General features: G+C 40.0%; 1 protein-coding gene across 1 annotated transcript in view; it reads right to left on the bottom strand.

Moving 5' to 3' along the window:
- The window catches only part of KDM4C (lysine demethylase 4C), a 282851-nt gene that overhangs the window by 215689 nt on the left and 41208 nt on the right, over window positions 1-25954 (bottom strand). Inside the window, exon 6 of the mRNA XM_075278892.1 lies at window positions 23875-23924. Coding sequence (XP_075134993.1) covers window positions 23875-23924 — 50 coding nt within the window. The remainder of the gene's footprint in view (window positions 1-23874; window positions 23925-25954) is intronic.

The following is a 25954-nucleotide window of genomic DNA, read 5'->3' as shown; positions in this document are numbered from 1 at the left end:
TGTGAGCTCTATGTAGGGCTCACAATCTAAATTAAAAAAAAAAAAAAAAGAAATTGTGATAAACGCTGAACATTGATCAGAATATTGTAAAACTAATGTCAGTATAGAAAAAAAAAAAGCCGGCAGTCAGGATTTGACCCACAATAAAAAGGTCAATACTGTAAATATTGCGTCTCTGCATAAATTTGATGTATTTTTCAATAAAAGTTAAAAATAAAAAAAATAAGGAATGCTTATAATTGTACAATATACCATAGAAACATCAGACTAAAAGCCGAAATTTGTGTCAGTCTCAACTTTTGGCCACGACTGTAGTATCTACCCCTGGTTTTGGTTTACTAATGCTAAACACTGACCCTGATAAGTGAATACTGATACTAACATGTGAATAAAACATCAAGCTAATCCACTGGGCAAACATCATACAAACTGTATGTCATGCAGTAGAGAAGTCAAATGTTAGTGAAAAAAAAAAAAAAGTCTGCAAGCAGGAACACCGCGATTACACCATTGTATAACAGTTCTAAAATGTATATAATATCTATATGTCTTAACTGTAGCTAATAATGCTTTTGCAAGTCATGTAAATGTAAATACATATTGTATATGTAGATATGTAAGCCGACATTGTCTGGCCACAGAGTGTGACAATTCATTCTACTGTCAGGAAATGCATTAAACCTTCTCATACAAGTGAATTTTATGGGCATAACAATAATGAGAGGCTTGAAACTAGTCATAAATATCAACTAAATACTTGAAATGCAAAACAAAAAGCACTGGGAATATTAAAACGAAAAATGCTTTATAAATTTGCAACAGTTAAAAGGCAATAAATCTGCACATCAATCAAAATGAATGAAATGGAACTGAAAGGCAGTCGTGTCTGCAATTATGACCATTGTTTTGTAGTATCCTTTTCACAAATACTACCCTGTAGTTTCCTTTCTTCACAAAATACACTTTTTAGAAACTAGAAAATCGCACTAAATACATGGATATGCGCTCTACATTACACAAAAAGAATCGCTCATGCTGAGTATCCCCTACTTTAATTTGTTGTACTGTTGCATTCATCTCATAAACTTGGAAATAAAAGGGACTAGTCTGCCAAATATACTGACTGCAATTCAACCTCAGTAGCAGAGGAAATTGGCTGCTTACTATTGCCACCACTGAACTAAATCCAAGAACTTTCCACGAAAGATGTGTCACTTTTAAGACAGAGCTGGTGTTAGACCGAGCCGGAACCTCTACAGCGCTGCCCGGAAGCTGCTGGCCAGCTCAGTTTCCTGCGTTTTTCCTCCCTGGAGGAGGGCCGGAACCTCCGCAATGGTCTGCAGGGAATTCCGGTCTCCTCGTGTGACCGGAACGATACTTTCTGAGTCAGCAGCGGGCCGGAGGCTATTAAGGCTACATTCTGGCTCCAGTCCGCCACTGGTTGTTCAGTTTCCACTGGGATTGGCTCACCCTGCGCCTCTGTGAATTCCTGTCCTGATTCTCCTGCCTCATATTGTGTTCCTGTGTTTTGGCCTAAGTATATGACCATGTTTGCCTCCTAGACCATCTCTCCTTGACCTGTGACTCAGATACCCCGTGACCTCCAGTGCATCACCCCAGCTTGCCTAAAGACCACCTCTCCTTGATCTCTGATTTGGATACCTCATGACCTCCAGTGTATGACTCGGACTACTCTTCAGCTGCACCTTCTGTTACCTCGTGACCTCCTGTGTACCAACCCAGCTTGTTTGACTATGTCCTGACTACCCCTGGATTCTGCATGACCTCCTGTGTACCAACTCGGCCTGTACAACTTTCTTGTGGTGCCTCCGTCATCCCCTGGAAATCATCCGTACTGCACTCAACCCTGCTAACCAGCTTCTCCTGTTTCTTCACCCACTGAGGTGAGTGGTTTTAGGGTTTTCTGGTTCCACTGCAACTTTGGGTGCGCACTGTGTGTGACGCTCTCTCGGCGGTTGCGGTTCTGGCTCCCAGAATTTATCAAGTCCAACTTCACCATCAGGATCTCTGGCGAAGACCTCTGGGGCCTGGTTCCACTTTGGTTTGGAGAGCATTGGACACTCAATGCTGTTTTGCCTCGGTGTGCGGGGGATTCTCGAGTATATACGCGAGTATATATTAGAGTATAAGCCGAATTTTTGAGCACCGTTTTTGTGCTGAAAAAGCCCCCCTTGGCTTATACTCGAGTGAAGCAAAAAAAAAAAAAAAAAAAAAATTTTTTTTTTTTTTTTTAATTTGAGGGGGGGGGGGGGGGTTCTATGACCAGCTTCGATAGTAATGTATAGAATCTCCCATAAAATATTGAAAAAAAAGCTTTAAAAAAAAAGTATAATAAAAAAATAAAGTAAATACAAGTTCTAAATCCCTCCTTTCCCTAGAATACATATAAAAGTAGAAAATTACTGTGAAACACATACACATTAGGTATCCCTGTGTCTGAAAGTGCCGGGTCTACTAAATATAGGGTATCTGCAGTGCTCCTGTTCCGTCGGGCAGGGGTTAATAGGAGCACTGCAGATACCCTATATTCAGCCAGACTGAATTCCAAGTGGGGGGGAAAAGAAAAAAAAAAAAAAAACAGACCTCAAGCTCAGGGAAGGGGCAGACAGACAACCAAAACACTCCACTTTCCCAGTACCCAACAACTACTGCACCCAAAAACTCTGACCATTTTAATTTTTGAAATTTTCCAGTAGCTGCTGCATTGCCCCCCCTCCCTCTCCGGCTTATACTCGAGTCAATAAGTTTTCCCAGTTTTTTTGTGGTAAAATTAGGGGCCTCGGCTTATATTTGGGTCGGCTTATACTCGAGTATATATGGTAGTACCAATATGAAGAACAATTTTTACCAAAAACATCAAGCCCCCTTATAGCTCTGTGAACAGAAAAAGTTATAGGGTTTGGAAGGCGGGGAGTCAAAAATGAATATCAAAAATGCCACCAGCAGGAAAGAGTTAATATTAACATAAGCATATTCCACTGCAAGGTCACCTGTCAATGTGGCCCTGCAGCTGTTATAAACTACAACTTCTATATGTTATTTCTATTAAATATTTTACCTCATTTTTTGCCTCAAAATTATCTTTCCTATTTTCCTCTTCTAAAACCTAGATGCACATCATGGTCCGGCATGTCTTATAGTCCAAAAAATATAGTAACTGATATTACTGCCAATTAGGTACCAGATTTTGCTCACATTTCACTCTACGTTTCTACCTTACATGTCTACTGGATCCAGTTTTCTCAGAGGAGATTTGTATTTTTATCTGTTCTTCTAATGATGGCGCTCGGTGGAAGTGCCAATGATATAGCTGATGCTGAAGGAATGAAGTTCTTCCCAGCATTCTGTTATCTAGCCCAAGAAGTAAAACTAAGGCTATGTTCACAGAGCAATCTACATACTAAAGGTAGGTGTGGAATAGACTTTCTAAAGGCTATGCAAGGATGTGATTAGTTAAAAATGACTTTTCCTAGTGATAGAGCCCCTTTAACGGAGGAAAAAAGCGAGCGGCTCCCATTGAAGTGACAAGGAGCCTTTTTTGCAGGCGGATTCCGTCTCAAAATCCGCCTGCAAAAAACGCCATGTGAACAGACCCTTAGAGGAGCAACTTTGGATTAACAAACAAATGAAAAGGAAGAAAACTGCTATTGGCTAGTCACCATTATAGTAGGACTTTTTAGCCTGTAACAAAGGTACATTATGTAATCAATCGTCTTATCAGTGTATGTATCTGTGGGTTATCCACTTCCTTCAGATCCTCATTTGTGTCACGTGACTGACACAGCATCTTATGTGTGGAACATGAAGTCAGTTTCTCTGTTCAAGCCTATAAGACTCACATTAAATCTCTAACAGAAACTGAATTTCTGTATGCGCACAACACACATCACATCATAAAATAGATAAACAATGGAACGAAACCAATTATAATGGTAACATTTGATAATGGTGACCTATACTTAGGATAGGTTATCAGTATAAGATTTGTGGGGTCTGACGCACGGGACAAACTTAAATGAGTGCAGCTTCCTTTTTACAGGTTATGACATCATGTTTATCTGTTCCATTTAATGTTTGCTGATCAATCCCATTCAAGTTAATCTAAACTGAGCTGCACAACCAAGCATAGCTGCTATAACAGTGTATGTATCTGTTCTTGCTATTCAATAATAAGGCCACACAATTCAGAGCACCAGAGTCTCTTCATCTAACTGGTGAGTGCCAGGTGTCAAACTGCCAATGGTATGATATTGATGCCCTTTCCTAGGAACAGATCAACAGTATCAAAATGCAGGAAAACTAATACAAAAGAGGTACCTTTTTAAAATACACAAATATATGAATGAATTAAAGGATTGGTCATAGGAACAAAGGTTAGTCACATCAGGCCCCAACAACCTGTACAACAAAAAGCACTTGTAAAAGAAATAAACAAAGGCTATTTCACACATTTTCTGTTCAAATACCTTTTAGAGATTTACAAGAGTGCGCTAAACGCTTCAACTCCAAAGACTTATGTTGTATTAAAAGAATTAAATTCTAAATTAAAATCAATGAAAAAAGAAGAGTCAATTTCATTAGCGGACTTAGTATGGATTTGTGATCAGGGACTAAACAAATGTGGTGACGAGTGGTAAGTTAATTTAGCACTGGAGAACTACTGAAGGAATACAGATGTGCAGGGTCCTCAACATTTCTGATCAGTCAGGAAATTTCTATTTCCAAAAACTTTTTAGATGTAGGTTACACAATTTTATAATAGTCAATGAAACCCAAGTGTTTTAGAGCTTTCGGAAATAAAAGATCTAGGCTTTTATACATAGGGGAAAAAAGCAAATTTTTATCAGTAGGGGATTAACAACTTGTTTTCTGCAACACATAGAGAGAAATTATTAAAGCTTGCATTTTCTATGTCAGTCTTAAGTCTACCATTTGCACTAGAACACCACTTAATAATTCTGGCACACTTTGGGAGGTCCAATATGCCAGAACTGAATTTTAAGCAGATTAGGGGCTGATGTAGTTTTCTGGTATAACACATGCCAGTTTTTGCCACACTGGTTGTCTTAGATCCTTGCCCTGCTCTGCCCCACTAAGGGAGCGTTCGCACTACCGTCGGAGTCCGACAGCTAGTGTCCGCTGCTAATGTCTGTTCAAAATCTTGTGCAGACATTAGCAGCGGACACTAGCTGTGTCCGTGACATTTTGCATTGATATAAATGGACATCGGGTGCGTTCTTTTACTGTCCGTGGGTGTCCTTAACTGTCCGTTCCCAAAGATGTCCGACTTTTCAAGCGGACAGCAAAACCAAAAAAGATGGTTGAAAGCATGTGTCCATTCAATTTCTGAAGTTTCTCCTATCTGCATAGAATCCCTGAAGCTCAGCCAGTATGACCATGACTATTGGTTCACCTCTCTTATGAAGGCCCTTCTTTTCCAATTACTTAATTTGGTGGGTTGGCCAGTCTTGGTTGTCCCAAACTTCTTCCATTTAAGAATTATGAAGGCCACTGTACTCTAGGAAATTTCCAGTGCAGTAGAAATGCTTTATACCCTTCATCAGATCCCTGCCTTCACAGAACCTGGTCTCTAAGCTCTAAAGTCAGGTCTATTCTCATCTATTATTATAAACTGTGAGACCTTCTATAAACAGGAATGTGCCATAGAAAAGGGTCTGAATACTTGTTTCCCTTTACAATGCATTTGTGAAAACAGAATTTTAGACATTTTTGCATTCTCATGATGAGGTATTCAGTGTAGATTGTTGAGCGGGGCAAAGGATGTGATTTTTTTTTTATTTTTTTTTTTAAGTTAAGTACAAGGCTTCAACATACAAAATGTAAAAAAAAAAAAAAAAAAAAAAAAAAGCGAGAGAGTCTGAAGACTTTGTAAATGCATTATATAGCAGTGGACTGGGAGTAGAAGCAGTCTGCTACTATTCAATTAATATGAAGGGAGCTGAAGCCCTGTCCACTGTATAACTAAAAAAGGTGCAGACTGCTTCCAGACTCTGTTGACTGCTATAGCTTCCAGTGCCTGGAGAAAGCTATTTAAACTGATCTGTGTGGGGTCCAGGTGTAGGACCCTTCACAGATCTGCTAGTAATGCTTTACATGCTGCTGACAGCGTGCTGAATTCTATAGACTTGTCCGGTGGTGTAACTAGGAATGGCACGGCCCCGAACTTTTGACATGCCCCCCTCCCCCCAAGACATCGGAGACCTCGACCGACAGACCCCTCCCCCCCTCCTGCATTCCTGCACACTCTATTATGCCCTATAGTGGCCCCAGCACACAGTAATATTCCACATAGTGGCACCTGCACACAGTATTATTCAGCAAAGTGGCCCATGACCCACGAGTATAATAATACTGATTGTGGGGTCCGTGGCGTCATTTACCGATCCCTGTCACTTACCCCTGCCAGGAACGGTAAGTAAATAGGGCCCGCTACCAGCTGGAGTAACGGCCTATTAAGGAAAAAAAAACAAAAAAAAAAACAAACAGAGGTAGTGGCTGCCGCCGGGCCCCTAATGTCCCGAGCTCTGTGGCAGCCGCTACCCCTGCTACCCCGGTAGTTAGCCTCGATTGTACGAATAATAGTGAAAATCCTCTGTGAAACGATTACATCCAGTAAAGGACAGCTTTATAATAAGCACCAGAAACAAAATGTAGTAAAAATGCACAGAGTTGCATTGTTCAGCAGGTAGTAATAAATCAAAAATGTAATCAAGCACAAAATTAAAATGTGGACCTTCATAATGTATTCATCATTAGGTTTTGATTTTATTACTTAATATTAAATTCTTCTGGCTCAAGGAGCACACTTAGGACTCAATAAAATCCATACAAGAGCATGTTAAATTCTGCTTCTCAACCAAAGTTATCCCTAAGCATTTTGGTGGCTGTTCTCCAAGAGTCAAAGTGTGCAATCACTATGCATATTTTGCTTGGAGTCTGGAGCTTTTTCGTAACAGCAGTTTTCTTTTGAATTTTGTCAGCAGGTGGTATTCTTTTCCATTCTGCACAAAAAGATTTGATTTGGAACAATGCATAATGAAATCATTCTAATTTACATACTTACCCTTCTTTTTCCTACAGCCACAGGAATGGAAAAAATAAAATAGAAGCTAGTTCAGTTCTTAGCCATTTCAAACCATTATATTTCTTAACCTGATACACCCATAAATACCCAAACAAACCAATCTTAGTCATTTTAATTAATCAGAATTTTTAAGCATTTCACATTTTTAAAATGTTTATAAACTAACATTTGTTTTACATAACAAAATTTCAATTTCTGCACTCAAAATAAACAAAAAAAGTATTATAATTATTAGTTAACATATTACCTAAGGGAAAAAAAATTCCATAACATATACTAAGCTAATATTTAGTGTTGGTTTTATAAATAAGTATTAAATTAAATATGGTTACATGTACAAATCATTTTGTTATGTCTTACACTAAACTATTAAAAAAAAATCCCTCCAAAATCTATACTCAATAGCCAAAAATTAGAATAGAGTTTTGAGTGCTGTCCACCCCACCAAACTAAGTAATTGGAGAAGACGAGCCTTGGTGAGAGATTTAACAAAAAACCCAATGGTCACTCTGGCTCAGCTCCAAAGGTCCTGTGCCTGTGTGTGGAAGAAAAGTGAATTATAGCTACAGCCCTCCACCACTCTAGGCTTTATCGCAAAGTGGCCAGAAAGAAGCCTCTCCCTAGTAAAAGAAACCATCTGTGCTTTGCTAATAAGCACCTAAAAGGATTCCAAGACTCTAAAAAACAAGTTCTCTGGTCTGATGAAATGAATAATTAACTTTTTGGCCACAATTCTAAGAATCAGTTCTGGAAGAAGCCAGGAACTGTTTTTCACCTGTCCAATACCATCCTTACATGGTGGCAGCAGCATCATGATGTGGTGGAGTTTTCAGCGGCTAAGACAGGGATCGGCCCGAGGTTATCTAGAGTCACCAACTTGGCCAGGGAGCGTGGGCCCGGATTGGTTTTGGTCTGATAAGTGCACGCATCCCTGGGGGTCAGCGCTCGTCGGCACGTATCAGCTCTAGAATTAATCGGCTAGGAGAGGGAGACTAATCATCGTTGAGTGAAAGCAAAGTACAGAGATATGACTAATGAAAACCTGATCCAGAGTGATCTGGACCTCAGACTGGGATAAAGGTTCAACTTCAAACAAGACAATGACCCTAACCACACAGCCAAAACACAAGATAGAACCCTGACTTAAAGAGGACCTTTCACTATCTCCACCAATTCAAGTTCCTAGCATCTTTGAATAGGCACATATTCACTGATTTTAGCACAGTTGGAATTTTGTCTCTAGCTCCCACCATTGCTGAGCAACAAGTTCAGGTAGTTTTGATGCCTAATGTGCTATTTAAGCTTTGTAATGTCAGAAGGGCGGTGTCCAGCAGAGGTGTGTGATTCAGAGATCCAATCAGAGACAGCCAATGTCATAGCTCAGAATCACACCCCTGCCTGATACCACCTACCTGACAGTACAGAGCCTAAATAGCATATATCGGACACCAAAACTAACAGCACCGATTTTTTTGGAAAGGGTGGGGGCTGAAAAAAAATATATAACTGTTCCAGAATCAGTAACACCAGAGCACTTATTAAATGATGTAAATTGGGCTTGTTGGAGATGGTGAAAGGTCATCTTTAAGTCCAATAGATCCTTTCAGGAGAGACCTTAAAATGGCTAACCACCAATAATCTGTATCCAACCTGACACAGCTTCAGAGAAACTACAGAGAAAAATGGCAAAAAAAATCCCCAAATCCAGGTGTGCAAACCTTACAGCATCATATCAAAAAAAGACTGGAAGCTGTAACCACTGCCAAAAGTGCTTCAACTGTACTGAGTAAAGGATATTACATTTCTAACATTCTTTTTGTCACTTTGTCAGTCTGAAGTGCAGAAATATGGGGGAGATTTTTCTTTTTGTATTTTAGCACAAGGCCACAGCTTAACAAAATGTTAAGAAATGATAAAGGGTCTGATGAGATTCTGAATGCTTTGCATGTCTGTAAGAGTGTTGCCAATCCGCAGCCGCAAAATGCAGCAATGCAATTACCAAGAAAACTTTCATGAGCAATGAACAACAATGCAATATCTAGGATAAACCTGCAAGTAATTATTTACTGAGCCAATTTATAGCTTACAGCTTTTTAGCAATACACAGGATAGGAAATCCTTTAAACTGGCACAATTACAAACTAATAATAATAAAAACAACAATAACAATAATTAGCTACAGGGGAGTTCTAATTCCTGAGGATTTGTGTGGTAGCAGAGACAAGAAGCTTATTAGCAAGATGTGTGTCTTCACTCATTACCTCCTGTAACAACATGTCTATACATACCAAATAGGAATATACATTTTGAAGAAATGTAAATATACTAATAATCTACAGAATGTTGGAAATATTGAAAAGAAGATTTATCCAACAAAAATAGTCCTCTATGATAACAATTGCACCTACTTGTTACTCTTAAAGGGATCCTATCATTCACACACTATTTTTTCTAGGTACCACGTCGGAATAGCCTTAAGAAAGACTATTTGTCTCCTACTTTTCGTTGTCTTCTCCGTGCCGCCGTTCGCCTACAATCCCGATTCTTGTCGGTATGCAAATTAGCTCTCTTGCAGCACTGGGGGTGGGCCCCAGCGCTCAGACAGCGCTGGGGGCGTCCCCAATGCTGCGAGAGAACTCTCTCCATCGTTTTCAGCAGCGACATCTTCAGCCTCTTCTTCCGGCGGTGGCTTGTAACTTTTAGGCCTCGGGCACAGCAGATTGCGCATGCCCACAGGCCACAATAAAATGCCCGCTTACAATACTTTGCAAGCGGCCATTTTCTAGTGGCTTGTGGGCATGCGCAGTTCGCTCTGCCCAAGGCCCGAGGCCTAGAAGTTACAAGCCACAGCCACAAGCCAGAAAAAGAAGCTGAAGATGATGCTGAAGATGGAGGCAGCGCTGGAGAAAGTTCTCTCACAGAATTGGGGACACCCCCAGTGCTGTCTGAGCGCTGGGGCCCACCCCCAGTGCTGCGAAAGAGCAAATTTGCATACCGACAAGAATCGGGATTGTAGGCAAACGGCGGCACAGAGAAGACAACGAGCAGTAAGAGATAAATAGCCTTTCTTAAGGCTATTCCGACGTGGTACCTAGAAAAAAAATAGTGTGTGAATGAAAGGATCCCTTTAAATATTAAGCTCAGATGATAAACGTTTTACCTAAACATGAGGCAATTCAGAGTGTAAAGATGACATGTAGGACCACAGAACAGGTCAGACACCTGAACCCTGAAAAATACTAGACTAGCAATAACTATAGAACACTAGGGAATATTAAAACTTAAAAGAACTTGAGGGTTTTTTTTTTTTTTTTTTTACACATATGTTGATATCCAACCACAAGTGATCAGTCCTCATAACTGTGCAGTGTAAACACACCCTTCATTTATCAGCTGAAGTACATATAAAAGAATTGTTTATTGTTAGTTCATCCCCCATATAAACCAGTCAAATGTTGACAACTATGGGAGGATGGGTTTGGACAAACGAAAGAGCCCAGAACTAAATTTTCACATGGCTATATTTAGGTTAGTATTTTGCATCTGTATTTGCAAACTAAAGCTTTTTGATCATGACATGTATCTTGTTACTGAATTATGGATGTTTTGACACCCAATAAACTTTTTTTTTTTTGTAAAATAACAGAACAATGCAGTTATGGATGATTATCTCATAAAGGTAGAACAGCTTACAAAAAAGTTATTTATTATTTTAAAGTGTCTCTATCACTAGGAAAAGTCATTTTTAACTAATCACATCCTTGCATAGCCCTTAGAAAGTCTATTCCACACTTACCTTTAGTATGTAGATTCCCTCAGTGGTTTCTGAATAAGTCAGTTTTTATTCATATGCTAATTAGACTGGTGCATGATACATCGTGCATTCCTCTCCTGTTTCCTATGGGAGGCTGCTGCTGATGATGATGATGACTCAGCTTCCTGTTTGCCTCAAACACATAGGAGATAATATAAGAGAGGAGGCTGATGGGAACTTCCTGAGCTGGCTGGAAGCTCATTAGCATATGAATAAAAATGGACTTATTCAGAAACCACTGAGGGAATCTACATACTAAAGGTAAGTGTGAAATGTCATTTTTAACTAATCACATGCTTGCATAGCCTTTAGAAATGCTATTTCACACTTACCTTTAGTATGTAGATTCCCTCAGTGGTTTCTGAATAAGTCCATTTTTATTCATATGCTAATGAGCTTCCAGCCAGCTCAGGAAGTTCCCATCAGCCTCCTCTCTTATATTATCTCCTATGTGTTTGAGGCAAACAGGAAGCTGAGTCATCATCAGCAGCAGCAGCAGCCTCCCATAGGAAACAGGAGAGGAATGCACGATGTATCATGCACCAGTCTAATTAGCATATGAATAAAAACTGACTTATTCAGAAACCACTGAGGGAATCTACATACTAAAGGTAAGTGTGAAATGTCATTTTTAACTAATCACATGCTTGCATAGCCTTTAGAAATGCTATTTCCCAGTGATAGAGCCCCTTAGCTACCATTATACAGTATGTTAACAGCATTTAGAGATATGTGATACATCAGCCAAAAAGACCATAGGTGGAGTTGCTCACAAAGGTATATGGGAGAGTTTTCTAGGCATTGTAATCCTGTCCGTGCTTATGACGTGACTGACAGTTTCTGCATTGTAGAAGATTTATTGATACAGTATTTACATAGAATTTTTGGTAACCTGCAGTTTTAGGGCGGATTCACATTTGCGCCCTTTAAGCATTCCTGCTGGGTTTCCGTCTTCTGCCCCGAGAAATTGGACAGGGGACGGAAACCCGACAGTCAGTTTTCAAACCCATTCAAATGAATGGCTTTGAAAGTGAGCGCCCGTCAGCGTTTTGTATCTGTCCGCAGCAAAACCGTTTTTTTTAACCGGACACAAAGTCAGACATTCAGGACTTTGCGTCCGGTTAAAAAAAAAGTTTCGCCACCACAAAATCCACTACATAATAGTCACATACCATACAGATTTTGCAGTACATTCAGATGTGAAGATTTGATTACAAGCAATTTACGCAAATTTTTAAGGAATTATTTTAGAGCTGATGTAGGGGTAATGTCTCCCTTAAAAGGTGTCTGTCGCCCCTCAACCCATGTAAACCCAGCTAACTGGCTTTAACCGGTTAAGGACCAGGCCCAAAAGTATGTTAAAGACCAGGCCTCTTTTTTCAAAACTGACATGTGTCACTTTAAATGGCAATAACTTTGAGACGCTTTAACTTACACAAATGAATTTGAGATTGTTTTCTTGTAACACATTATACTTCATGTTAGTGGTAAACACTAATCAATATTTTTGCATTTATTTATAAAAAAACTAGGAAATTTGATGGAAATTTGAAAAAAATTGCAATTTTCAAAATGTGAAATTATCTGCTTTTCAGGCAGATAGTCATACCATCCAAATACATGAATAAATATTATCTCCCATATCTCTGCTTTATATTGGCATCATATTTTGATTGTCTTTTAATTTATTTTGGACGTCACAAGGCTTACAAGTGTAACAGCAATTTTCCAGATTTAGGGTGCATTCACACTGAGTAAACGCTAGCTTATTCTGAACGTAAAACACGTTCAGAATAAGCGGCGTATAAAGCAGCTCCATTCATCTCTATGGGAGCCGACATACGAGCGCTCCCCATAGAAATGAATGGGATGCTTCTTTCACTCCGAGCAGTCCCATTGAAGTGAATGGGGAGTGCCGGCGTGTACACTCCGGCATGAGCAGAGCTTGCCGTATACGCCGGCACTCCCCATTCACTTCAATGGGACTGCTCTGAGTGAAAGAAGCAGCCCATTCATTTCTATGGGGAGCACTCGTATGCCGGCTCCCATAGAGATGAATGGAGCTGCTTTAGACGCCGCTTATTCTGAACGTGTTTTACGTTCAGAATAAGCTAGCGTTTACTCAGTGTGAATGCACCCTTACAAGAAAATTCTCCAAACCAATTTTTTAGGGACCACTTCAGTTCTGAAAGTAATTATAAAGGCCTGTATAATAGAAACCCCCATAAATTACCCCATTTTCAAAACTGCACCCCTCAAATTATTCAAAACAGCATTTGGGATGTTTGTTAACCCTTTAAGCATTTCATAAGAATAAAAATAATATGGCAGTGAAATTTAGACATTTCATTTTTTTTCACTAATACATTCATTTAGACCCAAAATTAACACATTCACAAAGGGTTAAAGGAGAAAATGCATCTGACAGTTTATTGTGCAATTTCTCCCGTGCACAGAAATACCCCACATGTGGGTGTAAACTGATTTTTGGGCACACGGCAGTGCATGGAAGGGAAGGAGCGACACTGGGTGTTTGAACAGCAGATTTTGCTGGAATAATTTTCAGCGCCATGCCTTATTTGCAGAGACCCTAGAGTACCAAAACAATGGAAACCCCCCCAAAAGTGACCCCATTTTAGAATCCACACCCCTCACAGAATTCATCAAGGGGTATAGTCAGCATTTAGACCCTACAGTTGTTTCACAGATTTTACTAACATTGGGATGTGTAAATGAAAAATTACTAAAATGTCACTTTATCTCCAAAGTTTTCATTTTCACAAGGGGTTAAAGGAGTAAAAGCCCCCCACAGTTTGTTAAACAATTTCTCCTGAACACGGCAATACCCCATATGTGGCTATAATCTGCTGTATGGGAACATGGCGGGGCTCAGAATGGAAGGAGCGCTATTTTGCTTTTGGATGGCAGATTTTGCTGGAATTATTTTTAGGTGCCATGTCGCATTAGCAGAGCCCCTAGAGAACCAATACAGTGGAAACCCCCTAAAAGTGACCCCATTTGGGAAACTACACCCCCCACAGAACATATTAAAGGGTAGAGTGAGCATTTTGACCCTACAGCTGTTTCACAGATTTTATTAACATTGGGCCATGAAAATGAAAAATTACTTTTTTTCCAACAAACTGTCAATTTAGCCCCAAATTTTTAATTTTCACAAGAGGATAAAGGAGAAAAAGCTCCCTAAAGTTCGTTACACAAATTCTCCTGAACACAGAAATGCCCCATATGTGGTCATAATCTGCTGTATGGGAACATGGCGGGGCTCAGAATGGAAAGAGGGCTATTTGGCTTTTGGAGGGCAGATTTTGCTGGAATATTTTTCAGGTCCCATGTTGCATTTGCAGAGCCCCTAAAGTACCAATACAGTGGAAACCCCCTATAAGTGACCCCATTTTGGAAACTACACCCCTCATAGAATTTGTCTAGGGGTAGAGTGAGTATTTTGGCCTCACAGGTGTTTCACAGATTTTATTAACATTGGGACGTGAAAATGAAAAATTACTTTTTTTCCCAATAAATCGTCCATTTAGCGCCATAGTTTTAATTTTGCAAATAGTTTAAGAATTAAAAGCCCCCCACAGTTTGTTACACAATTTCTTCTGAACACGGCAATACCCCATATGTGGCCATAATCTGCTGTATGGGTACATGGTGGGGCTCAGAATGGAAAGAGCGCTATTTGGATTTTGGAGGGCAGATGTTGCTGGAATAGTTTTCAGGGGCCATGTCGCATTTGCAGAGCCCCTAAAGTATCAATACAATGGAAACCCCTCAAAAGTGACCCCATTTTAGAAACTACACCTGTCAAGGAATGTATCAAGAGGTATTATCATTTTGAGCCTAAAATGCTTCCCAAAAATTTAATGTACAAAATGAAAATTGAAATTTTTAAAAATATGCCATTTCGGTGCCCAATACGTTGCACCCACTTTGTGTTGTCAGAGACCTGCACTCCTAAAACTATTAAGGGGCCATCCCGGGGGTCAAAAAATTATATATGTGGGTGTAAACTGCTGCTTGGGCACACAGCAGGGCTCAGAAGGGAAGGACCACTGTGCGTTTTAGCTTTTGGGGTACAGATTTAGAGGGACTTTCTGGGTGCCATGTTGTTTTTGCAGAGCCCTGGAGGTGCCAGTAAACTGGAATTCACCAAGAAGTGACCCCATTTTGTAGGGGCAATTTTAGGGTTTCTGCAAATGTGACATGGTGTCCAAAAACGAAGAATCTAAATCTGCACTTCAAAAGCACATATTGCTCCTTCACATCTGCGCCCTGCTGGGTACCCAAATAGCAGTGTATGCCCACATGTATGACACTGGTGTACCCCGGATAACGGACTTAATACCAATATGTGGGTAGAATCGGCTGTTTGGGCACAGCCGGGGACAGAAGGGAAGGAGCGCTATTTTGGTTTTTGGAGCACAGTTTGGTTTTTGGACGTCATGCCACTTTTGCAAAGCCCCTGAATTGCCAATAAAGTGGAATCCGCAGACATGTCACCCTATTTTGGACACTACCCCACTGATGGGATTTATCAAGTGGTGTAGCGAGAATTTTTAACCCTTGAGTGTTGCATTTATTTAGTTTCCAGAAATGAAATCGCAACTGATAGAGAAGTTAAAAATGAAAATTTTACAGATTTGCCATTTCAGCGTGCAACATGTTGTGCCCGACTTATGTCAGCAGAGACACTCCAAAAACTGTTAAACGGGTATCCCAGGCACAACAGCTTTTAGAGCGTTCATCTCTGATACAAGGTGGACACAACATATTACGCACTGAAAGGACGTATTCCTGGAAAAATGGTCATTTTCACCTCTCACAATCCGCTTCGTATTCATTTATGGATAATAAGTTATAGCAACACTTGGGGGTTAAAAATGCTCTCTGTACCCCTGGAGAAATCCTTCAGGGGTGTAGTTTCCAAAATAACGTCTCATATCAGGGGATTCCACTTTACTAGCGTTTCAGCTCTACAAAAGTGTCATGGCATCCAAAAACCAAACCGTCTGTGCTCCAAAAACCAAATGACCCTTCTTCCCTTCTGTGTCCGGCTGTGCCCTAATATCAGTTTATACCCACATATGACATTACGTGCATTATCCGGGGTACACCAGTGTCATACATGTGTCATACATGTGTCATAAACTGCAGTTTGGACGTACAGCAGGGCGCAGAAGGGAAGGAGCGCTATGCGGCTTTTGGAGTACAGATTCAGATGTTTGGTATCTGGACGCCATGTCATGTTTGTAGAGCCTGTAAGGTACCAGAAAAGTGGATTCCATGGGGTACCAGGAGTGACCCCATTTTGAAAACTGCACCCCTCAAAGAATTTATCAGGGGGTGTAGTGAGTATTAGTATCCCGGACGTGACTGCACAGCGGATGGCGAAGAGGGAATATATAAGCTCTGCGGAGGACATTGCAAACACCAAATTCCCTACTATGTCCCAGTAGCTCCTATGATTGGGGGAGTCACTCTGGGGGTCACTTCGGGTGTCACTTCTGGTGTCTGTTCCCTCATAAGCTGTAAATCTGGGGTGTCCCCTGATATTCGCTTGCACAGCTTATATATTCCCTTCCTGACGCCGCCAGTTGTATTCTAATAATTTGGCGATTTTTGAGGGTTTTTGTCTTCACATTGTGAGATGCTATATTTTCTTTATTTTTCTGGTGACGCGGCCATATAAGGGCTTATTCTTTGCGGGATGAGATGCATTTCGTAATGACACCATTTTTGGGTGTCTACATCTTTATGAATACATTTTATTAACCCTTTTTTGCTGGATTTAAAAAAAAAAAAAAAAATCAATCCTGGCATTGAGTTTTACTTTTTTAATTTTGCGCCATGCAGCGTACAGTATAAGTAACATGTTCCCTTTATTCTGCGGGTCGGTACGGTTACGGCGATACCTCATTTATATTATTTTTTTATGTGTTACTAGTTCTGCAGAGGAAAAACACATTTGGGGACATAAATCAATGTTTTTTGCATCGCATCTTCTAAGAGGCGTAACATTTTTATTTTTCGGTTGACAGTGTTGGTTGAGGGCTTATTTTTTGCGGGACAACCTGTGCTTTTTATTGGTACTGTTGTCGGATGCATATGACTTTTTGATCACTTTTTATAGCATATTTTGTATGGTGAGATGGCGAAAAATCATTACTTCCGGCGAGTTTTTTCCGTTTTTTTTTCCCGACGTTCACCGTGTACATTAAATATTATTTCAGTTTTATTGTACAGGTTGTTACGGACGCGGCGATACCAAATATGCATTGCTTTTTTTAATTTTTAGTGCTTTTTTTTATATAATTCATTTTGTATAGAAAAAAGGGATTTTTGGACTTTAGAACTTTATTACTTTTTTCATACACTTTTTTTTTTTTTTTAAACTTTTTTTTTTACTTTTTAATGTGTCCCTTTAGGACACTTGAATCAGTTGATGCTTTGATGAAAGCATCAGCTGATTCAGCACAGTAGCAGACAGGACACGAGCAGGACATGAGCCTGCTCGTGTCCTGTAAGCTGCAGAGGAAGTGAGACACATCGCTCACTTCCTCCACCGCCTGGCAGGATCACCAGGTATGTGAGGGCTCCGGTAGTCTGGGGTCACTGGCCAGACCCCAGACTACCTGTTACTGACATCGGCACCCCTCGATCTCGCCGCAGGGGGTGCCGATCACTTTCAATTGTCGGCGGATCCCTTTCGATCGCGCCGTGATGTTTGACGGCGCGATCGAAAGGGTTAACACGTCCAGTCGGACTCAGTTCCGACTGGACGTTATGGAGGAAGGGGTTAGGTGTTAGTAACACCTAACCCCTGTCCCCCCCGCACCCCTCCCCCCGCCAGAAAGGTACCTAAAGGCCGGACGTATTTCGGCAATAGTCCGATCTTTAGGTACCAGCACATGAGGCCGTAAATTTACGTACGGCGGTCCTCATGTGGTAAAAAAAAAAAAAAAAAAAAGTTTCACTTGAATTAAACAGTGTTTGCCACTTGTGAATTGTGCCTCCATTGCCAAGACACTGCTCTTTATGCTCTTTGGAGCAATGAGGGTTTTGCCACTTAGCTCTTTAGAGCAACGGACTCATTATTCAAAACAATTCATTTGCATACTGATTTAAAGAAAAATTAAAAAAAAAAAAAAGCAATACCTTGCAACCTTGCAACAGAAGCATCGATTCACAAGGGGAAATGACAACTTGATTCAGGTGGCCCTAACCTATCTGTCTGAGGCTTACCGTATTTTTCGGACTATAAGACGCACTTTTTTCCCCTAAATTTGGGGGGAAAAGAAGGGTGCGTCTTATAGTCCGAATGTGGCGCCTGGCATCCGCTGTACTAGAGAGACGGATGCCGGCAAGGGATAGACGCCGGGGCCTGAGACATCGCTGCGCTCCTCTGCCCTGCATGAAGCCAGCAGCGGGAGGAGTGATGCTATTCCGCTCCTCCGTCCCCCCACCGCTGGCTTCATGCAGGACAGTGGAGCACAGCAATGTCTCAGGCCCGGCACCTGTATGGCGTCTATCCCTCCCCGGCATCCGCCTCTCTAGTACAGCGGATGCCGGGTCAGTATCGGTGGCCCCTTCTCCCCCCCGGTGGGGACCGGCCCCGTACCTGTGAAGTTGCAGGCCGGCTCCTGCGCGGCGATATCGCAGGAGCCGACCTGTTCGGGTGAGAGCCGGGAGCCTAATGAGGCTCCCAGGCCTGTCACTGCTGTATTAGTATTGCGGCTGGTCTCTATGACCAGCCATAATACTAATAGACAGAATGTCCCATAGACGGCAATACAGTTATATTGCCGTCTATGGGCCTTGCAATCAAGCGACCGCAGGTTCAAGCCCCCGGGGGGGAATAAAATAGTAAAAAAAAAAAAAAAAAAGCTTTAAAAATATAAATAAAAGTTCTAAATCACCTCCTGTCCCTAGGAAGAAAAAAAAAATAAAAAAATATATAATATATAATATATATATATATATATATATATATATATATATATATATACACACACACACAGTCCTATGAAAAAGTTTGGGCACCCCTATTAATCTTAATCATTTTTAGTTCTAAATATTTTGGTATTTACAACAGCCATTTCAGTTTGATATATCTAATAACTGATGGACACAGTAATATTTCAGGATTGAAATGAGGTTTATTGTACTAACAGAAAATGTGCAATATGCATTAAACCAAAATTTGACCGGTGCAAAAGTATGGACACCTCAACAGAAAAGTGACATTAATATTTAGTAGATCCTCCTTTTGCAAAGATAACAGCCTCTAGTCGCTTCCTGTAGCTTTTAATCAGTTCCTGGATCCTGGATAAAGGTATTTTGGACAAACAATTCAAGTTCAGTTAAGTTAGATGGTCGCCGAGCATGGACAGCCCGCTTCAAATCATCCCACAGATGTTCAATAATATTCAGGTCTGGGGACTGGGATGGCCATTCCAGAACATTGTAATTGTTCCTCTGCATGAATGCCTGAGTTGATTTGGAGCAGTGTTTTGGATCATTGTCTTGCTGAAATATCCATCCCCGGCGTAACTTCAACTTCGTCACTGATTTTTGAACATTATTCTCAAGAATCTGCTGATACTGAGTGGAATCCATGCGACCCTCAACTTTAACAAGATTCCCGGTGCCGGCATTGGCTACACAGCCCCAAAGCATGATGGAACCTCCACTAAATTTTACAGTGGGTAGCAAGTGTTTTTCTTGGAATGCTGTTTCTTTTTGGACGCCATGCATAACGCCTTTTTTTATAACCAAACAACTCAATCTTTGTTTCCAAAATGAAGTTGGCTTCTCCAAATGTGCTTTTGCATACCTCAGGCAACTCTATTTGTGGCGTACGTGCAGAAACGGCTTCTTTCTCATCACTCTCCCATACAGCTTCTCCTTGTGCAAAGTGCACTGTATTGTTGACCGGTGCACAGTGACACCATCTGCAGCAAGATGATGCTGCAGCTCTTTGGAGGTGGTCTGTAGATTGTCCTTGACTGTTCTCACCATTCTTTTTCTCTGCCTTTCTGATATTTTTCTTGGCCTGCCACTTCTGGGCTTAACAAGAACTGTCCCTGTGGTCTTCCATTTCCTTACTATGTTCCTCACAGTGGAAACTGACAGGTTAAATCTCTGAGACAACGTTTTGTATCCTTCCCCTGAACAACTATGTTGAACAATCTGTTTTCACATCAATTGAGAGCGGGCTGTCCATGTTCGGCGACCATCAAACTTAACTGAACTTGAATTGTTTTGTAGAAAGAAATGGTCCAAAATACCTTCATCCAGGATCCAGGAACTGATTAAAAGCTACAGGAAGCAACTAGAGGCAAAAGGAGGATCTACTAAATATTAATGTCACTTTTCTGTTGAGGTGCCCATATTTTTGCACCGGTCAAATTTTGGTTTAATGCATATTGCGCATTTTCTGTTAGTACAATAAACCTCATTTCAATCCTGAAATATTACTGTGTCCATCAGTTATTAGATATATCAAACTGAAATGGCTGTTGCAAACACCAAAATATTTAGAACTAAAAATGATTAAGATTAATAGGGGTGCCCAAACTTTTTCATAGGACTGTATATATATATATATATATATATATATATATATATATATATATATATATATATATATATCATAAACCACCGGGTTTTATTTTCAATACAAGGTGATCTAAGCAATAGATATTCCCCAAAATGGTATAACTAAAAAGTACAGCTGGCCCCGCAAAAAAAACACTCTATGCATCCCCGTACAGCTGCAGGGTCACCTGTCAATGTGGCCTTGCAGCTGTTGCAAAACTACAACTTCCATATATTAAATATTTTACCATTTTTTGCTTCAAAATTTTTTCCCCCATTTTCCTCCTCTAAAACCTAGGTGCGTCTTATAGTCCGAAAAATACGGTACATGGTGGATTCTGGTAACAGACTCCCTTTAAAAATACACTTCAGAGCATATATAAAATATAAATAAATTCTTAGTGTTAAACATACTAGCCGATTTTTCTGTTGTAGAATAAAGAAAAGATAAATGTAAAAAGTGAAAAAAATCATCTTTTTTTTAACTACATTATTTTTTAATGTATTCAAGAATAACAAAGTAGTTGAAGGGTAAAAATCAAAAGACTTTATTAGATTCAAGCCTAATGTCGTGCAGATAAAATATTTGTAGGTGCTACAGTCAATCAAGATTGCAGAAGAAACCACAGATGAAAGCATCCAGGCATAAAAGGCAAGTGTGATAATTATGATGTGCAGACAAGATAATGGAAAATATTCCAGCCTTTGTCTGGCATTATGTTCTGAGTGCAGGCTTGACCTGGACAACTGGTGATGCCTCATCACATTTTACGCAGTCAACAAAATTAATGAAATGGTCATTGTTTTATCACTGTAATTACTTACTAGAATTTAATTATTGCTGCAAGCATCTGGTTAGTGAGTACTGTATAAATGCTATTTACCTAGCAGTTCTCAATTCCTTATTTATATATTATTTTTATGTATTTATTATTTATTTACACAAGAATATCTGCATTTATGTCACTGCACATTTTACTCAGGGACGGAAGAGAAAAGATAACGCATCTACTACTAGTAATTGAGGAACTGAGTGTACAAAGATTATAGACTGCCAACAACCAACACCTAGTCCAACCATTAAGTACACATTATTAAATGGTGCCATTATGAAGTACAATTTGTACTGCAAAAAAAAACAAAAACAAAAAAAAAAAACACGTTCCCACAAATCTCTGTGACCACAAAAATAAATGAATGGCTTTTGGAAGGTGGGGGAAAAAAAGGAAACACAAAAACAGAAAAAAATTCTGTGTCCTTAATAGGTTACATTCTATGTTATTTTCTTTATTTTAGCAATATGCTACCATGCTTTAGGATACTAGCATTTTGTGCTTGGACATATATGTCCATGCTTATAAGAGAATACCACAAATATCTCCTAGTAGGTATACACAAACTCCTTTGTCACGTCCTGGACTGCTTACATTGTGGATACCGCAAACCAGTGATTATGTAGCCAGGTCCGGAAATCACCAATACACCAAGGTGTTATCCAATTTCTGAAATCCTTAGGACAGTTCATCAATACTGGGTCTGCAGGGGTCTAACATCAAAAACCCCTGCAGATCAGCTGTACTAGGGCAGCGCAGCTGTTGGTAAGGTCTACATGGCAGAAGCTGCAGTGCTCACTCGCTGTACAAAGTGTAGAGGCGGGTTTAGGTACTTTACCACTGTCTTAATTACTTCAATGGGGCAGCGCTGCAGTACTTAAAGGGATTCTACCACTAAAACACATTTTTTTCTAGTTACCACGTTGGAATAGCCTTTAAAAAGGCTATTCGTCTCTTACCTGTGGAAGTGCTCTCCGCCGCGCCGTTCGTTCAAAATACCGGTTTGTACCGGTATGCTAATTAGTTCTCTCGCAGCGATGGGGGCGTCCCCATCGCAGGAGCGGGGACGCCTCTCTGGTCTTCGGTGTCCTCCCCTTGCTTCTTCAGCGTACTGTCGGATGCCTGCGCAGTACGCTCTGTTCGGCGAAGATTGCCGAATGTACTGCGCATGCGCGAAATTGCGGTCCCAGCCATAGTGCGGGCACCGCAATTTTGCGCATGCGCAGTACGTTCGGCAATCTTCGCCGAACAGAGAGCATACTGCGCAGGCGTCCGACAGACGCTGAAGAAGCAAGGGGAGGATACAGAAGACCAGAGAGGCGGCGCTGCGGTCGGTTTTCGAGCTGCAATGGGGACGCCCCCATCGCTGCGAGAGAACTAATTAGCATACCGGTACAAACCGGTATTTTGAACGAACGGCGCGGCGGAGAGCACTTCCACAGGTAAGAGACGAATAGCCTTTTTAAAGGCTATTCCGACGTGGTAACTAGAAAAAAAAGTGTTTTAGTGGTAGAATCCCTTTAAACCACGACCCCCGCAGATCCAATAATAATGGTCTATCCTAAGAATAGGCCATCAATATTAGAAACTGGATTACACCTTTAAAGTAATGTCCCCTCTTCGTAAAGTTAGATACAGTACAAAGGAATAAACATAACAAAATAGGTTAAAGTATATTTGTTGCTTCATTTTCCATTTCAGGATAAGATGTGTGTGTGCATACGAGGAGTGACATAATATGGTAATTAGATTACTTATTTCCACAGCCTTTAGCAAGTTCCACCCCACATGATGTATATGAAGTTTGCAACTATCTCTGAGTCGGTGGGTGGAGACTAGCTGTCATACAATGCTCTCAGTGATTTCAGGCGAATATGTTTTAGAACAGTTTCTCTCTCTCCCCTTCAGAAACAGTCCCAGGATATACTGTATACAGAGAAATATTGACTTGTAGTGCTTTAGTTGTGATAGACAACTCATATTCAGCTCAAATGGCAGCCTAATCCTATCTATCTCCTGCATTTCCTGCTCATTTCTCCCTTTCTTCTCCATAGACTTCTACAGTCCATCTCAAGTCACCTAAACAGAGAAAGGTGTAGAGAAGAGAAATAGCATCTCTCTCTGATAACATATATTAGAACGTTTCTTATAATGCTCTGTACTATCCGTTTAAAAAGTCTGTTGAAATAACAGTGCTTGTTTAACGGTTTGGAGCTTTGTTGATCCATGCATTTCTGCCAGGAGCAAGGCTGTGCATTAAAGCCCCGCTGCTGTCTCCTATCTCATGGGTGCATTGACTGTGCCTGCAAGATCATCAGGATTATTACTTGTAACTTGTAAATTATTAATAATGGTTGTTTTTTTAATTCAACACATTACATAGGATGGGAAATATCACAGTAACTATAAAATAATGTATTAAACTACAATCCTGTTAAGACATAAAAATTAGACATGCAATTAGTGTGCAAAAAAGTGTTTACCTTGCGCTAGCCTTTCCAATCTTTTCCCATGTTCTGGTGGTATAGAATACCTTATAGACAAAAGAAAAATATGTTAGTAAACCAAAATCAAATCTTTTATGCAAAAGTACTGCTTAATACGCAATCTCAGAAATCTTAATTGTAGAACGAGCCATAATAAAATGATTTTTTTTTTTCCCGTGCGTGTATGTGCGACGAGAAAGTCTAACTATTCTTTTCCCACTGAACTTTATTTTAATACTAGGTTTAAAAATATTAAAATAAAAATATAGGGTATTTAAAGAGGATATGTCAGCAGGTAGAAAATACTACATAACATACATCATTTGATTTTTGCCGTTCCCCTGAACAGTCTTGGTGGTGTTATTTTATAAATCCATCCAGCCATTCAAAAGATATGGCCCCTGGACAGTTATATGTAAACTAACTCTGATTCTTTATGTGGGCGGGAATCTTTTATTTTCTCTGAGTAAAACATAGGGATACGTCCACTAGGAGATTTAGAGCTATACCCTTCCAGGGTAAATATATTTTGAATGGGTGGACGGATTTTAAAGTGAAAAACACCAAACTGGTTAAGAGCAAAGCAAGGATCAAATGATATATGGCATTTAGTATTTTGTACTTGGTGAGAGATACTCTTTAAAAATTTTAAAGGTAAATAAAATATATATGAAAAAGGGAAGAAATTGACACAGCATCAATACTACGATTAGAAGAATGTTTCTAATCTTTCCTCAGCCCCATATTTCATTATTTATATAAAATGTAAATAAGTTGTTGTTTTTGTGTATTCCAGCACACACAAATAGCAAGACAGACCTAACAGCACATGTCACATCTCAAAATGTGTTCCCTCAGTAGGCAGGATGCACAGAACTATGCAGAGCCATTTCGAAATAATTTTACCCTTGAATAAAATCAAAAGACTTGCCTACAGAAATGTTTTTTCAAGCGTATGTACATCAGTTGAATTTTTCAGATGGGAAATCAATGAATTGAACATGCTGTAGATGGAGAGTGCTGTCCAAATGAAGAAGCACCTAGAGGATTTGATGCCTGTCTTGTACATTACAGACGGAGAAAAGACAACATAAGGAACTGTTCTAAAGGAAAGAATGTTCCACAGAGCTAAAACTTAGAATGGCAACAGTATAAACTAAGAGAAAAAAAAAAACATGGTAGAAACCAAGCTTGCTGCATGTCAAGGATGTACTGAATGGACTAACAATTCAGTAACAACCAGAAAACCTGTTTAATTGCCTGATAAGTTATTTTCACATGGGATATTATTTGAAGAAATACACACTTGACTAAAAAAATATTTTTTTTTATAATATATATATATATATATATATATATATATATATATATATATATATATATATGTATGTATCAGCAATATGCACATATCCTGTAGCCACATGTGTTGCCTCTCATGCCTGGGCTTCCAAAAGGGAATATTCAGCAGGACAATTCTCACCCAGAGACACCAAGAGCTTCCTAGGAACGTCTCTGTGAGATTCCAACACTAATTTGACCTGCCTGGTCACCAGATTTATCGCAAATCAAGCATTTATGGGATCAGCTGTAACCCAGTTTCTGCTTGCTATGAGTGTGCAAGATCTAAAGGCCTAGCTGCAACATCTGAGGGCAAATATGCTGCAGAATACCATATGGAAACTGTATGCCTCCATACACAACTGTATATCTCATTTTGTACCCAGGCAAGCGGGCTTTCAGCAATACAATAAACTCTTTTCCATCCTACTAATATTATAAACGTGGATGTATGTGAATGAATATATCTTTGGATCTTTGTGTGTTTATTACTCAATCACGCAAAAACGGCTGAACGGATTTGGATGAAATTTGGCACATAGTTTGTAACCTGGATCAACACATAGGCTTCTTTATATCCCGGTAAATGACATGGCTTCACAACTGTTATGAATTTATGTTCATATACTACCGGTATAATAAACTGCTCTTGCTAGCAGAACTCTCAGCTAATTGCAGGTTGCTGATAAAGCTTGGTCTGTTATCTTTCTACGTAAACGCACAGATCACACTGAGTCCA

Source organism: Leptodactylus fuscus, chromosome 1 (genome assembly GCF_031893055.1).
Source record: "Leptodactylus fuscus isolate aLepFus1 chromosome 1, aLepFus1.hap2, whole genome shotgun sequence".
NCBI classification, from domain to species: Eukaryota; Metazoa; Chordata; class Amphibia; order Anura; family Leptodactylidae; genus Leptodactylus; species Leptodactylus fuscus.
Note: the sequence above shows the minus strand (reverse complement) of the source record. Positions and strands in the feature narration are given on the sequence as shown.